Raw genomic sequence first — 17,188 nt, 5'->3', positions numbered from 1 at the left:
ATGAAATCCTTTAGCCACTAAGTGTACTTTGCGGTGTTCAAGGGTCCCATCAGCAAGGCGTTTGGTTTTGAGAATCCATTTGGAGCCCAAAATGTTGAGATTGTCAGAGTAGGGAACGAGATCCCAAGTTCGGTTATGGAGCAAAGCTTCAAACTCAAAGGCCATGGCCGCCCTCCACTCAAGATATTTGAAGGCTTCTGTGAAGGAGAAGGGTTCTTTGGAAATGTTGGAGGAAATAGTGGAAGTGGAGTGAAGAGAGGGTCTCGGGTTTGGCCAAGGAATCGTTCCATCGGAATGGTGAAGGGGACGAGAGATTTGGTTTCGGGATCGTGTAACCATGGAGTGTTTAGAGGAGGAAGAGATTTGCTGTTCTTGGTGCTGTATAGGAGGCGGCTCAAATGATGAGAGCTGATCTTGGTGTGGTGCAGATGTAAGTGCAGGGGGTGACCTAGGGGAAGGATCATGTGAGGAAGAGGGAGACACGGGTTGGGTATTAGTTTGAGTAGACACGGGTTGGGTATTGGTTTGAGTGGGAATGGTAGTGGGCTAAGACTCGGGTTGGTGCTGTACTGAAGTGTGTTGGGTATTAGTTTGAGTAGGCAATGTGGGAATGGGTGGAGATGGACGAGCAGATAAGGATGGGCCAAGAGATGGATTTAGTAGTAAGGCCCGATGGGTTATGTTAGATTGAGAAGTAGTGTGCGTTGCAGCAGTATTTTGTGAAGCAAATGGAAATGTGTGTTCGTGAAATTGGACATCTCGTGAGATATAGGTTCATCCAGTAGGAAGATGAAGGCATGAGTAGCCTTTATGACCCGGGCTGTATCCCATAAAAACACAAGGTTTGGAACGAAAATAAAGTTTGTGACGATTAAATGGCCTTAGATTAGGACAACATAGACACCCAAAAATCCTTAAAAAAGTATAATCTAGAGATTTTAAAAAAAGAAGTTAATAGGGAGATTGATGATTGAGGAGTGGAGTGGGCATTTGATTAATAAGAAAAACTGCTGGGAAGAGAAAAAATTATGTACATATTTATGAAATGCTAAAAAAATAGAGGAAACATTTGATATTGCTTGAAGTGAAAAAATCCAAATATATTTAGAGCAGTCATCAACTATAGATAAATAAAAATGACAACCATTGGAGGAGGGCACATGCGACAATCCCCATACATCTAAAAATAAAAGACTAAAAGGTGTAAGTGATCGAGATGAGGTAGGAGAATGGGGTAATGAGTGGGTTTTGGCTTGAGGGCATGTGGAACATGGAGTAAACCGAGTCTGGGAAGTAACAGGGAGATGAAAGCTTTTAATAGTAAGGTTGGTTGTGCGGAGAGAGGGATGGCCAAGTCGGGAGTGCCAATCTTGAGTCGAGGTCCGTTCACCTAGCATAGCTTGAGGAGAGATATTTGGAGGAGCCAAGTTCTTCCGTGCCGAGACACCAGTAGGCAGTTTATAAAGTCCATTCCTAACATGGCCCCAAAGAAGAGCTACCTGGGTGTGCAAATCCTTCACAAAAATATAATTGGAATGAAACTCAAAGAATACAGAGTTATCAAGGCAAAATTGACGAACATAAAGTATATTGCGAGTAATAGATGGAACATGTAAAAGTTTATGAAATAAAAAATTACCAGAAGGAGAATATAGGTGAGCTGATCCAGTGTCCTAAATGGGAAGCGTGGAGCCATCCCTGATGCTAACTTGGTCAGAACCCTGGTATGAAGCTGCATCCAAATTTAAGTTAGCAAAATCTGTAGTAAAATGGTTCGTTGCCGCTGAATACGGGAACCAAGAGCCCGAGGTCGAAGGAGGAGAAGAAACAGTAGTGGAATTTGCAGTGAAAAAAGTGGGAGGTAGGGCTTGGTAACTATGATTGAACCTATAAAAACAGGAAATTGATGTGTGACTAGGTCGTTGACAAACCTGACACACGGGGTGACCATTAGAACGATTGGAAGGTGGATTAAAGTTACCACGAAAGTTCCCATGACCTCTGCGACCACGAGAAAAGGAGCCTCTATTTTGCCTAGAAACAGAGTTGGGAGTTGGCTGTCTAGAGGCAGTATTTGCCGAAAGAGAAGAACCCGAGAGAAGTGAGTTTGTTTGATGGGCTAGCCTAGATTCATGGTTAAGAAGAAAACTGAAAACCTAATGAGTGGAGAGTGGGTCAGGTCGTGTGGTTAGAGAGGTGATAATTATTCATAATCACTTCCAAGACCAGCAAGGAGATAAATCACAAATTCAGTAGAGGAGAGTGGTTGGCCAGCGGCTTCTAAGGTGGCAGCAAGAGCCGTGGCTTTATGGAAGTAAGAGGTGATGGAATCTCACCCATTCTTCAAGGTAGCAAGTTGAAACTGTGTTTGCATTATATGGGCTAAGGATTGTGCCAAGAACATTGGTTGGAGAGTGGACCAAACATCAAATGAGGTGGAACAGTTAAGCACCTGTGCAAGGATGATATCGGACAAAGATGCATTAATTGTGGAGACGATGAGCTGGTCTTGCAAAACCCAGTTTGTATATTCTGAATTTGGCAAGCCATCAATCGTAGGAGTTGGTTGAGGATTTGATCCATCAACATAGCCAAAGAGGCGATGCCCCTTGAGAAAAGGCACTATTTGGGCCTTTCGCAAGAGGTAGCTTTCAGTATTTAACTTGATTGTGATGAAGTGAGTGAAGGAGTGAATGGATGTGGAGTTAGATGGTGGGTGGGGACGATGTATCTGATATGGGGTTGATGGGAGGAGGAAACGACGTATCTGATATGGGGTTGATGGGAAGAGGGGACGACGTAGTTGATATAGGGTTGATGGGAAAGGAGGGGACGACGTAGTCGATACAGGGTTGATGGGAGGAGGGGACGACGTGTTTGATACTTGAGACGCGTCGAGTTCAGCCATGTATGTATTGGTGATGAGAGACGGACGTTGGTCCTAAAAGGTCTCTGATACCATACCAAAACTATGCTAAAAGACAAAGGAAAATGTTGCACTGTGAGTGCTCGACAAAAGGTGCCAGAGAATAAAGTTTACCAATAGACTTTCTTCATATATTGATTGCACATTTTCATTACATCCCAGAGGTCTATTTATACAGATTTCACACAAAGATGAAAAACAATCTCACGGCTCACATTCACTCATTTTGTTACAAAAGAATTTTCTAGAGCTGAACAGGTGTATCTCTCTCATTAGTGGACTGAAGATTCCTTTGTGTGGAGTTTGTTGCAGCAGCCGTATTACCGTGAGCACTAATTGCCTTAATAGTGACTGTACGTCCTCTCGCAAGTGGTTTAGTGAGATCTAGTAGAACTTTCAGCCACAAGAAATTACCCCAACTCAAATCATCCATTTCCACATCCACCTCTTCCACAACTCCGATTGATCTTCCAATTCTCACATCACACTCTCGATTCATACTCACTAGAGGCGTATTATGTAATTGAACCCATAAAGAGGCTTTTTCAAATTTCATCATTTTTTACTGTGTGAATCCATCAAATGGGTTGATGAAAAATAAAGTATTGTCAAAATACCATGGCCGTCCTCCTTCGATTCTTTGTTTATCCGCATGAGTTGCAAATGTGATGACTAGAGAATCCTTTCTCTTCTACCTTTGACATAGACTAAGCACCCCTTACTGCCTTACTCCATCTCTGTTCTCTCTCGGGAGAGCTAGAGAGGAGACAAATACAAAAACTCTACTTACAATCGGCTGGGGAAACCCCCGCGTAACCAGGCCCACTTTTTATAAAAAAAATTATTTTTTATACATCTCTCTCTTCATTTCGCTCAGCTCCACGACTGTTCATCTCTATCTGTGTTACTCAAAAGTCTTTTAAGTTGCTTAAAACTAGCGAAAGAGAATGGAGAACTGAAATTTGCATAAGCATGAAAAGGAAGAGATCGAAAGAAGGAAACGAGTCAATGTATGTAGCATTTTTCCATAAATCCTCAAACTTTTCTACTTCTTCATAACCCTTCGAAATCTCAGCCGAAGCCTCTTTCTTTTTTTTCTTTTTTTTTTTTTTTCCTTCACAAGCCGAACTTTATTTTTCTTCACATTTCCAATGAATCTGAGAACTCAGGTTGAATTTTATTCTTAAATACCTTACCAACTTACATATAATTTCTTTACTAATTTCTAAGATGGCATGTGCACGCTCAGCACCATCATCGCCACTAACTTCGCAGTAGGATAGCAGAAGTCAGTATGTTTGGTTGCCGAAAAAATAGAAGAAAATCACGCACTAGTCTGCAATAGCTTGTAAAAGTCTGTTTGGTTGTCGAGAAAATAAAGGAAAATCACAACAATAGTCCGTAATAGTCTGTTTGGTTGCTGAGAAAACAGAAGAAAATCACAATCGAATATCCTACAAATATGAGATTCTATTTTTTCTTCTCCCTTCGTATCCCTCCAAATAGACACTTTTATTATAGCTTTAAATAAATAAATAAATTATAGCTAATAGATAGAGACCTAAAGGATAAAGTGGTAATTTATTCCATCAAATAAAAACCACTATTCAATAAGCCGGTAGAGGCATTTATAATAATTAATTAACTAAGGTATAGATTATAATTTATGGCTAATAGAAGGGTTTGTTGGTAACCTGACTTTCAAAATTCAAAATCCAAGAGTGGAGCATATACCTCTTCTTCAACTTGGCCCACATACTTATTTGCATTCCCTACCCCCAAACGACCACCCGGCACGTGCACTAACCCCGCCGGTTCTCACTTTCCCCCAAAAAATGAGCATCTGCTGCTTCAAATTTTCGCAAACAAAATACATTATCCCGCATCGACCTCACTAGCGTACGTGTACATCCTCTTCGTTCTTCTATTGGCTAGTGGGTCAGACGCTAGAGGTAGTCGCGTGAGTCCAAAGCTGCCGAACTTCGTTCAGCTGAGTATAATATCGTTCGGCTTCGCGGGGCACGACCCTCGGCCTCTCCCTCTCCCAAAACGAAAGAAAGACAGGCAGAGCATCACACGGCTTCACTCCATTGCATTGCTGCCATCCACCAGTGCTGTAAGGTAAGGATAGAAAGAGAGAGCGCGCTTTGGTTATTGGTTCTTAGATAGAGAAGGTGATTGGAGCGAGGAGATCTGATCGAATTTTGTCTAGACCTTACTCTTCCTGTAAGCCCTAACTATTGACTCTTCTCTCACCCTCTTTTCTTCGTATCTATTTTCGTGTGTTGTTGTTTCTGTTGTTCTGGGTGTAGGGTTTTGAATTTTGGGGGGGCAAAAAAAGCCCTAATTCAATTTGTTCGCTTTTGTAAAAGTGTTTGGGGTGGTGAAATTAGGGTTTTTTTTTTGTGCTTCTTTGGTTGAGAGCAAAAACCGTAGGGCAGAGGGCTTGCAGGATTGGGACTTGGTGTTTCAGAATCTTAGGGCTTTGAATGTATGGCTTCGGAGCCCATAGTTGGAGATGAAGATGGTGCTAGAGAGAGGCGGAGGTATACGGAGAGCAAGGTCTATACTAGAAAAGCCTTCAAAGGCCTGAAGAAAAACATCACCAACACCAATTCCGTGACCACAAGCACCGGCAAGGATGACAACGGTAGCAACTGTGACAGCAATAATGAGAAAGATAGAGAGAACAATGATAAGAACGAGAGTAAAGAGTTGGCCGGGCCTCCAGAGCTGGCAGTGTTAGCATCGGAGGATGGAAATTTGGCTCAGAAACAGCTCATTTCAAGGCTTGATGCCGTGTCACACGAATCTCCAAGCCTCATCCGGCAAGAGGAACAAGCGGTGGCTGTGCCAGGCACACGGGATGAGCCAATGGGGAATGCGGTGGAAAAGCCAGGGTTGGACAATAGGGTTAAGATCCGTTTGGCGTCAAGGTCGAAGCAGGAGACGAGGGAGCTTAGAAGAAAGCTTCAGAGTGACCTGGATATGGTCAGGAGTTTGGTGAAGAGGATTGAAGTTAAGCAGGGGCAGATTGGTAGGTATATTCATTCTCATATATCGGCGAATGATGGTGTCGATAATGTTGGCAGTGGAGCCAAGCGGGTTCACTCAGAGGCGGCTTCTATTGATGTCAATCTTCCCCGCGAGGTGAACAGGCCTCTGCACCAGTTGAGCATGTCAGTGCTGGATAATAGTCAGGGTTTGAGTGAAAATGTTGAGAAAGAGAAGAGGACACCAAAGGCCAACCAGTTTTACAGAAATTCGGAGTTTTTGCTTGCGAAGGACAAGTTCCCGCCAGCAGAGAGTAACAAGAAGTCAAAATTGTTTGGGAAGAAGCATGGCGGGGGAGAATTGGGACATGGCTTTTGGATGGGTACCAAGTTTTACAAGAGTTGCAGTTCTTTGCTCGAGAAATTGATGAAGCACAAGCATGGGTGGGTGTTTAATGCTCCTGTGGACGTAGAAGGTCTTGGGTTGCATGATTATTTTAGCATTGTCAAGCATCCAATGGACTTGGGTACAGTGAAATCAAAGCTGAACAAGAATTGGTACAAATTTCCAAAGGAATTTGCAGAGGATGTTAGACTTACCTTTCACAATGCTATGACCTATAACCCAAAAGGGCAAGATGTTCATCTAATGGCAGAGCAGCTATTGAAGACGTTTGAAGAAAGATGGGCTATAATAGAATCTGATTATACTCGGGAGATGAGGTATGCAATGGATTATGGAACGGGACTTCCTACACCTACATCGAGAAATGCTTCTCAATTCCCACCACCTCCTCTTGATTTGAGAAGGATTTTGGATCGATCAGAGTCAATGACAAACCCCATTGATCCCAGATTGAAGCCCATGAGTACCACTCCTTTGGCTAGGACCCCTGCTCCCAAGAAGCCTAAGGCTAAAGATCCCCATAAAAGGGACATGACTTATGATGAAAAACAGAAGCTGAGCACAAACCTTCAGAATTTACCTTCAGAGAAGCTTGATGCAATTGTACAGATTATTAAGAAGAGGAATTCTGCGCTTTGCCAGGATGATGATGAGATTGAAGTAGACATTGATAGTGTAGATACTGAGACCCTCTGGGAGCTCGATAGGTTTGTAACCAACTACAAGAAGAGTTTGAGCAAGCACAAGAGAAAAGCTGAACTTGCTAGTCAAGCCAGAGCACAAGCTGAGCAGAATGTCCAGGAGAAGGTAAAGCTTCAAACCACATATTCTAACCTCTTTTTCTTTTTGTTACTGGTACCTCATTTTTTTTTCTTCTTTTACATACAGATTCAGGCTCCAGTTGTGGCAGAGGTACCAAACGAAAACGCAGCAGGTAAAGGTCTTCTAAATATGAGAATTGGTGGCATTTTAGATATTGAATGCCTGCATAAGTTGATAAGCTGAAACATCTTTCCCTTTGTGAGCAGATGAAAGAAATGTTCCCACTATGTCACCTGTGCAAGGGGTAAAACGAGTGGACAATGGGAGTAGGTCGAGTAGTTCAAGCAGCTCTAGCAGCGATTCTGGATCCTCTTCAAGTGGTACATGATATAGTTTTACCCTTTTTCTATATCATCAGATATCCTTGTTCGTTATATGTTTGGGCTTTCAGCTATGATTTTTTTTTATTTAAATCAAGCTTTTCTCTAATACATACTTGTTTTTGCAGACTCTGATAGTGACACTTCATCAGCATCTGGATCTGATGTTGGATCACCAAGAACTTGAGCTTATCCTGTGCAGGTAGGATTATATCCACTTATTTTGTCCCCGAGTTTATATGGTTTCATGTTCTTCACCTCTCCCATATAGTGCTTCTATTTTTGTACACAGTCATATTTTTATACTGTGCGTCTGAGTTCTGAAAGTATATGGCATTGTGATGCTTATTTACAAATTTACAATTTCGTTTGTGTAAGAGTTTCTGCCATTGAGATGCAATAGATAATAAATAGTTTGTTCACACCATACAAAAGTGGAGTCAATGGTGGTTGAATATCGGAATTGACCAGAGGTGGTGCGCTGGCTATCCACGGTTCGGAGAGATTGGTAGTTCATAGATATTGTTATTTTGTGTGAATCTTGTCAACAAGTTATGCCTCTTTCGTGACCATAGGGGTTATAAATATCAGAAAGCAAACAAGGGTGATATGTCAAGGCCAAACCACATGAGGGCGTAGATGTACTTTTGCATGCTTGCCGGTAGCTTAGAACCTTTTACTGTAGATTATATTGCATAAGCCGATTACAATGTGTCAATAGTTTAGTGCAAAATGTTTTAGAACTTCGGTGGATTTGAAATAATTTTTTTATACCTATGAGGCATATATAAATGAGATACGTCTTTCTACATTCTACATGTGTGGCAAGAGGTCATCCTTCTTTCTTTCTGTGCCTGTGGGAAAGATAAATAACGCCATGTATTGTGTTGTGTAGGTGGTAAGCATGTCATTTTTTGTGCCTTGTATATTATGTTGATTTGAACTTCAATTATGTTTTATAGTTATATTTACTTATAAAAAAAATGTTTTATAGTTATATTTAGCCTGAATTTATGATACCACAAATAATTATGCTATCTATTTAAGTTCTATTGGGTGCTTGATTTACAAAATGTGTATGGGTGTTAAGTCTCACATTGGACGTTGTAAAGTTGAATCTAGTTTTTAAGTGATTCTATGTAAAACCTTGTTTTTCCAATAATATTGGGAATGATACCATCAACTTTCATAGAACCAGGTGAAAAGAGTTCCATAAACTTTTAAGAATTCAAGCGACAATGATTTATTTAAACTTACAACAACAAATATAATAATATGATGTATCAAAACTGATCAAAACCCCAGGGGTTGGCTCAAGTGGTAAAGGCCTTAGTCTTGGTGATATGCTTCCTCTAGGTCTAAGGTTCGAATCCTCTTGGATGCAAACAATTTGTAGGGGCCATCGGATTGGAGGATTTTCCCTTTGAATTACCCAAGGTGCACTTGTAGGAAACTCATTGCCAAGGGCCTGTGCAACCTCAGGATTAGTCTGAATGTTGTTCTCAGACACCCGGTGCCAATAAAAAAAAATATCATGAACTAATACCACATGAATTCATAATAGTTGATGCGATAAACACTTAATTCAATTTTAACTAAGTCAATGTCTATTTGACTGACATTGGCTTGCAAATTTGTTGTCATCATTATTTACGTAGAAAATGGGTCGATTGTTATTTTCTTGGCTATTTTTAATTATCTTTATATGAAATTTCAACTTTGCTTGCATATTGTAAAAATCAACTCGGTGGCTTATACACATTAATCCTTGTATGCCTGGGTTATGCACTTGCTCCACATCTTCATAGGATGTGGACATCCTGTGGACCACATCTGCACATTCACCTTTTTGCTCCATTACCTTCATATCCTCATCATATGGCCTAAAGAAAAAAACTTTCGAAAACTGTACATTCATTCATCATCGTACTTTCTTTTCTTTTGGTTCCTTTCATTTTCATCACGGCATGTAGATTTCATATCACAGGATGAGCATACACATTTAAATCATTTGGAAAATTCATCTTCATAATAATCATAAGGCTTACAAGAAAGTCATAACATTGCAACATATAACTTGGAAAATCCCTTTGTAAAAATGTAATATTTTAATTTGAAAGAGAAAGGCATGATCATACTACTTACTGTGCTTCCTTAAGTTCATAAAATAGACACTTGTTTAACAATCATAAGAAAATATTCATACTCATTGGTATATTCATATTTCGTCGTTTTTCTAATGTTTGTCTTATGCATGCTTTTAAACATTGCTTCAGATTTAATTTCCTTGCTTAAACTTGTTTCTTTTTATTAAAGTGATTTTTTTCATGGGTGATCATATTAAACATATGCTCTGATTAGTATTGGTGAAAGCATCCGGCACACTTAAGCACCAATGCTGCTTAGAGCCTAGGCGCAAATTGTATGACCAAAATATTCAGAAAATGCATAAGACGACTTGTAGTGTTGACTTCAATGCTAACATAAGCAATACAATGCATAATCAATATAGAGATGTTGTTGTTCATCAGATAACATCAAAAGCTTTTGATTCATATACATTAAAAACTAAGAACTTGTATTTCTGCCAATATAAACCATAAACCTGTCTTTCTAACTTATAGAGAAAGAAAAGGATAAATAGACTATATTTATGTCTTGTTATCATTTTCATTGAAGACTATTATTTCGATTAAATTTTTTATAAGTAAATGGAATTAGATAATAAATTAATTTTTTAATCTATATCTATCAATTCAATTTGTTTGAATGATTGAAATTAAACATAGAACCATCATCATTGTCGTCAAAAGATTTGTAACCCTCATCACCTTCCACTTGTACTACGTATAAATTAGAGGTTCAGACTCAGTAATAGATACAACTAATGTGCTTCGCTTACAAACGAGAAATGCCATTGAAAGCAGTACAAAATTGATATATTGACCAGGTTTATTGTGAATTTTTGCTTCTGGTTGTTATTAAAAATCCGGACGAACTTCAATGATGCATTTTCGCATGCCATGTCCATTGCAAGTTTCGAGTAATTAAGATGCAAAAATAAATCTGATGCAATCCAAACATCGTAGACTGGTGCATGGAGCAGTGGCTGATCAATTACTGTATACTGTGATGAACAAATAGGCGTGGAAACCTTTGTGGTGGGTTGTTTAATTTCAGCATGGGATGGTATTTATGTAATGTTGGATTTGAAGGCACTGGAATGGATAACGTTGCCCATCCTATGGATCGGCTTGGAGTGCTGATGTGGAAGTTGGTTCGTATCATATGGAAAATAAAATTTCATCCACTTACGTTAAACTGAGATTTATGTTGAGATTCTCTTTTAATGAGTATCAATGTTCTAGAAAAGACTTTGCCCTTTGGTGTTGAAGAGGCATCTTAGCTCTATGTACTGCATAGGGCATGGTACTCTTGATGCTCTGACAATTGTGGAAGAACAGTGTGTTAGCAAGTAGCCGGCACAAATGAGACCTGTCTGCAAGGAGACCTGTCTAAGAGAGCTCAACTTAATTTGTTCTCATATATTTTCTTTTCCTTTAAAGCTGGAATTCATGTATGTGAATGGAATTGAAAAGTTGACAGATTAATTGTACAGACAAAAGTGAATTGGTTCAGATTGAATGAACCAATATCGTGGCTAACAATATATTACGTTGACAAAGGTGGTTATTTTAAGCAGTTATTACTTCTTAAATAAACAGTTATTACTTATAAGTTGGCATTGATTTGCATCACATCTGTTTGAAGAGCCAATAAAAAATGGGAAACTTTTGTCAGCTGGTGCATTTTTAAGTGCTATCTTGTGAATATGCCCCCTTCAGTTATTGTGGTTGTTTAAACGGTTGGAAGGCATAGAGGCAGGATCCTATAGTTTTCTCAGCTTCCAATTGATAAAGAGCGTGGCTATTTGGTTTTCTAACTACTCAATGCTTAAGTTTTTTTATTAAGTATGCACCTCTTGATTTTGGTGGGTTACGTGTACCACACAATTTGCATACAGATGGAGTTGACAGTGACAATAGATTTGGTCATCGCTGTCTAATCTGGGGTTAATTGTAAAACTTTTGAACCGCGTACCATTAGTTTTACTGTGCGATTAGTCTTATGTTGTTTTTGTTTATGTTTTATTTTTTTTCTTGTTTGCCTTCCTCCTCTCCTTTGTCCTATTGACTTCTGCAGAACTCTTCGTACTCTCCTCTTATGTAGATTATTATCTTCCACTTCAAACTTTCCTCTTATGTTGATCATCATCTTCTACTTAGATACCACTCCAGTGATTGCTGATTATTCTTATTCTTATGTTGCAGATCTAAGAAATTTGGACTAGATGGTGGTTTAGTAATTTGAAGCTTTTCAGATTATGGATTTGAATCACATTTAGCGTACATTAAATCCATTTTCAAGGCCAGTAGCCCTCTTGCCCTTTTGGGGTGGGTGTGCATTTCATGCTGCTGCTATGAACTAGTGCCTCGTTATTTACAAATAGCCTCATTTCCTAGTCTCAGATTTGTATAATATTTGTAGAATGTGATTATAATTTGATGTAGTTGGTTTTTTGTTTGTGGAGCATGTGTACATTGCTAACTAGTGTTGCTCATCTAGATTCAGTTCACAGATTAGTCCTAGCAGAGTCAGGATTCTTTGGTGTTAGAAAAACCATGCTGTAATTCAAGTTCATGAAGGCATAATTGCTCCAGAATCTTTCCATGTTTTGGGTTTGTTGGGTAGCTGATAGCTCTATTTGCTTTGTCTTGTAAGATAAGTTTCATACTTGCATTTTCTTTCCAATTGGATTTCTATTTTTTATGTGGTTTGGCTACATTGGTTGAAGCTTTCCAGGAAAAGTTTAATTTTTAAGTCGTACCGTTAACAGATGGTGATGATAAAAATATGTTGATGGCTAGTTCCCCCAGATGTGGTGATATGGCTTGTTCTTCCAGATAAAAATACTTGCAAGTATTGGCAGGTTGGAGGGTTGAGACACATTATACATCTTATTTGACCTTTCATTTTTTTTTTTTATCAAACTATATTCATGAAGAATTAAAAATAAATGTTTTGAACAAAAATTCTGGCTACCATCCTAGCTCTTAATCATCATCCTCTCACCGTTGACAGAAGTAATTTATATGCAACAAGATATGACATTATTTGCCAAAAGTTGTGTCCTAACTAATAGTTCTTTACTAGATGAGTTTTATGGTTGCTGAAAATTGGATTCACGATGCGCATTTGGGAATTGGGATGACGCTATCTATTTCCAGTACATAAAGTGTCCAAAATCATATTTTCATATTTTGTGACCATATTTCTCCTATTTGCAACATTTTTTTTTATCATTACAAATGAGAACCATAATATCTTTACATTTAAAAACATTTCACTTGGCGGTTTCTCTCACGTTCCTTTGTTTCTTTTTAGTGTAATATGTAAATGGTGTAACTCAAATTTTCTTTTTGTTTGCTTATACAAGACTATTTGCTGCTAATTATCATTGTATGAGATTTTTTTTTAATTTTTTACTGTGCCAATTATTTTTATCATTCAGTACCTCTCTTCATAATCTTCAAGGCTCAAGTTGCAAGCATTCGGCTCATAAACTTCGTAGAAAAAGCTAATTAACATTCATCGTGAAAGTGGTTTAGTTTCTATAACAAAGGAGTGAAATAGAAATCATGTCATCATGTAGACCATAAATTTCAAATGCCTAAAGCCTCAAGTCCTTACTCATTAACATAAGTAAAGCTTGATTTTGGATCAAATACTTAAAAAAAAAAACACATGATGATTATTAAATGATAAAAAAAAAATATTATGAAAAAGTTTAGTAAATATGTGAATAACAAATAAGTCCATTATCGGATTCTGGATTCTAATTCAAAACTTTCAACATTATCTAAGGAGGCATGAATGATCTCTCAACTAATTTTGCGTACATACGAGTGCCTCAGCTAATTTTGAAGATAGTGAACTACGAAATGGGTCAAGCACGTGACCCCTTGCACTGAAGGCTGACTCAGAAGAAGGAGAGGAAACGAGAATGATCATCACATCCCGTGCAACTCCACAAAAACTAAATACTTCATTGATCTTCTACCAATTCAAAATATCAAAATTTGGAGCTCGTGCCTCACAATCATGTTCCAAGCTGTATTGATCGATCCATGATTTGTTCATCAAATTAGTTTCAAAAATTTCTTGCGTGGATAATTTGTATTTTTTTTAATCGGATTCTGGATTCTAACTCAAAACTTTCAACATTATCCAAGGAGGCACGAATGATCTCTCAACTAATTTTGTGTACAAACGAGTGCCTCAATTATTCTTGAAGATAGTGAACTACGAAATGGGTCAAGTATGTGGCCCCTTGCACTAAAGGCTGACTCAGAAGAAGTGGAAATGAGAATGATCATCACATTCCGTGCAACTCCGCAAAAATTAGATCCTTCATTGATCTTCTAGCAATTCAAAATATCAAAATTTGGAGCTTGTGCCTCACAACCATGTTCCAAGCTGTATTGATCGATGATTTGTTCATCAAATAGTTTCAATAATTTCTTGCTCATCCTCAACCCAAAAACTCTGTTGAGAATCAAAATCAATCATAATCAACTAAGAAAGGAGGTTCAGAATAGGAAACAACTCCACTAGAACTCCCATACATAATAGTACTATACTCCTTGTCACGGGTGCTTGGGGGTAGGATCTTGAAGAGGAAAGGAGGGTTGTGATGCTATGATGAGGTTGAGTTTGTAACAAAAAGGAAGAAATGTGATTGAAGATGAGTAACGACTTTAACTGCCATATTAATGAAACATGGAGTTTTGGGGTAGTGTATGACTTGTAGTAAGGGTTGTTTTAGTTGTTAGCTGTTGCAGTTTAAGAGTGTTTCTATTTTGAGGAGTTTTAGTTAAACGGTGTGTTTGAGTTGTTAGATGTGTAAGCTGCGTTGTTTGTAAGTTTGAGTTTTGAATTCTTTCATGCTCTGCGATTATAAAAGCAATTGTTCTTTCATGGCCTGTGTAATCTTCTATCTTGGATCATTGAAGTTTTAATCTTTGGAGGTTGGGAATTCCTCGAACAAGGTTCATTAATGGAATCTTGCATTTAATCATTCTGTGTTCTCATTTCCGCATTCTTTCTTAACTGTTCTTTCAATACTTGGGGTTTGGAGTTTAGTTCAAGCAGTGCAATAGTGTTCTTGTCATCAAGAATATTATAAGTGGTATCAGCAGTTGATGATCATCTAATGGTAGAAGGCACGAGAGGAGCAATAAAAGGTCATCAAGAAGTGTCACAAAAGTAACAAGATGTGTTGCAGAAGCAATTGGACAGCCATCAACAAGCAATCAATGGAATCATAGAAAAGCTTGACCAGGTATCTGATATGCTTTGTTCTTTGGTAGACTCTTCTCATGTTAATTCTAATCGTGATGGATTTGTGGATCCAAGAAATGTGGCTGGTTATGAGGAAAGGAACCCTGTGCATAGGGGGTTTAGATTAGATTTTTTACATTTAAGTGGGAATGATCCTGCTAGTTGGGTTTTCAAAGCCAATCAGACTCTCTTTCATCAGAAGTTGTTGATAGCTTCTTATAACATGGAGGGAGAAGCTTTAATATGGTACCAAGATGCCCCTGACAGTGGGCAATTCAATTCTTGGGACACTTTGGTGTCAGCCATTCAAGTTAGATTTGGGCCATCATAGGAATGGAAGCTATGACTAGGCTCAAGCAGACAACTTCTGTAACAGTTTAAGGCCCTCTCGAATAGATTGAAAGGACTATCTGAGAGGCACAAGTTAAGTTGCGTCTTAAGTGGGTTAAAAGATGAGATAAGGTTGTCAGTTAAAATGCTGAGTCCAGTGAATCTTGGGGCTACTTTTGGTCTTGCAAAGATTCAAGAGGAGTATGTGCTATCTTCAAGAAAATCTTGGAGACAAAATTTTAGTTTTGTAGAGAGAGGAGTTGTTGATAATAAGACTAATGTTGGTCAGAGATCTGGTCGTCCTGTGAGGAAAGTCACTTCAATTCAGATGGATGAAAAGAGGAAGAAGGGTATGTGTTTTCATTGTGATGAAAAGTGAAATCCTAGTCATGTATGTAAAGTTTCTAAGGTGTATTTCTTGCAAGGAGAAAAAGACAGTTTTGAAGGAGTTCTTGAGGAAAGTGAGCAGTTGGTAGAAGTTGTTCAAGAAGGGGTGGTGCAATAATCTGAGGTGCTTGAGGTTTCTATTCATGCTATTTTTTTTTGTGTGAACAACAATGCAATGAAGTTATTGGGAAGAATTGGCTCTCTTAGTGTGGAAACACTTGTGGATTCTGGAAGTACTCATAATTTCTTAGATCCATTAGTAGTTGAAACAGCAAATTTAAAAGTTGAAAAGGATGTGGGGTTGCAAGTGAAGGTGGCAAATGGAGCAAAAGTTCTGAGTCAAGCCAGATGTGAGGAAACAATGACAATTCAAGACTCCAAGTTTCTGGTTCCATTCCATGTTTTGACACTGGGTGGCTGTGACATTCTTCTTGGGGCTCAATGGCTTAAAACATTGGGCCCTATTTAGTGGGATTTTAATAACATGTATATGCAATTTGAGGTGAATGGCAACAAGCTGCTACTGCAGGGTCTTTTGTCTGATAAAGTGCAAGTGGAAGCTGGGGTCAACATTTTGAAATCCTCTTTCATTGGCCAACAAGGGTGGTTATTACAGCTAGTAGCAATAGAAGATAAAAAGGAGAAAATAAGAGTGTTACCAGAAATTGAAGAGCTATTACAACAGTTTACTTTTGTTTTTGAGGAACTAGTTGGGTTGCCTCCAACTCGAGATTTTGATCATTCAATTGTATTGAGGGAAGACATTGCTCCAGTTTCTGTGAGGCCTTATAGGTACCCTCACTACCAAAAAACAAAAATAGAGAAAATTGTTCAAGACTTATTGGCTAATGGTGTAATTAGACCAAGCCAAAGTCCATTCTCCTCACCTGTCCTCCTTGTGAAGAAAGCTGATGGCACATGGAGGATTTGCATCGATTATAGGGGCTCTCAATCAGGAAACTGTCAAGGATAAATTTTCTATTCCTGTTATTGATGAGCTCCTTGATGAGTTGTTTGGGGTAAGGTATTTTTCTAAACTTGATTTAAGATCAGGTTATCATCGAATAAGGGTGAAAGAAGAGGATATTTCTAAGACAACATTTAGAACTCGTGAAGGTCATTATTAGTTCTTGGTAATGCCTTTTGAGTTTACCAATGCACCTGCCACTTTTCAAGGTTTAATGAACCATGTCTTTAAACCTTTTCTCAGAAAATTTGTCTTAGTATTCTTTGATGATATTTTGGTTTATAGCCAAGATTTAACTCAGCATCTTGAGCATTTGAAGGCAGTGTTATTTGTTTTACAGCAAGATAACTTATTTGCAAAAAGATCTAAATGTAGATTCGGTGTCATGGATGTGGATTATTTAGGCCACATTATTTCTAGGGAAGGAATTAAAGCAAACCCCACTAAGATATCAGCCATGATTGATTGGCCTATTCTTAAAACAGTGAAGGCTTTGAGAGGGTTTCTAGGCCTAACTGGGTATTGCAGAAAGTTCATTAAGAACTATGGGTCAATAGCTGCATCATTGACCTTGTCGTTGAAAAAGAACGGTTTTAGTTGGTCTAATGAAGCTGAGGAAGCTTTTCTATAGCTTAA

General features: G+C 38.5%; 1 protein-coding gene across 2 annotated transcripts; it reads left to right on the top strand.

Annotated features, from left to right (window-relative positions):
* The first annotated feature begins 4,846 nt into the window (after positions 1-4,846).
* LOC108993876 (transcription factor GTE4-like) lies at positions 4,847-12,297 on the top strand. 2 transcript variants are annotated; one of them, XM_018968915.2, is made up of 5 exons: positions 4,847-7,132; positions 7,214-7,259; positions 7,354-7,467; positions 7,596-7,669; positions 10,557-11,768. In XM_018968915.2, the coding sequence occupies exons 1-4, from the start codon at positions 5,420-5,422 to the stop codon at positions 7,652-7,654; spliced, it is 1,932 nt and encodes a 643-aa protein (XP_018824460.2). In that variant the 5' UTR covers positions 4,847-5,419; the 3' UTR covers positions 7,655-7,669; positions 10,557-11,768. The 2 variants fall into 2 exon arrangements, with proteins under 2 accessions (XP_018824460.2, XP_018824459.2); XM_018968914.2 differs by lacking the exon at positions 10,557-11,768 and adding an exon at positions 11,799-12,297 and having other exon boundaries at positions 4,848-7,132.
* The last annotated feature ends 4,891 nt before the right edge of the window (positions 12,298-17,188 follow it).

The sequence above is a fragment of the Juglans regia genome, chromosome 10 (assembly GCF_001411555.2).
Source record: "Juglans regia cultivar Chandler chromosome 10, Walnut 2.0, whole genome shotgun sequence".
Lineage (NCBI taxonomy): Eukaryota > Viridiplantae > Streptophyta > Magnoliopsida > Fagales > Juglandaceae > Juglans > Juglans regia.
This window is presented reverse-complemented; position numbering and strand designations above follow the sequence as displayed.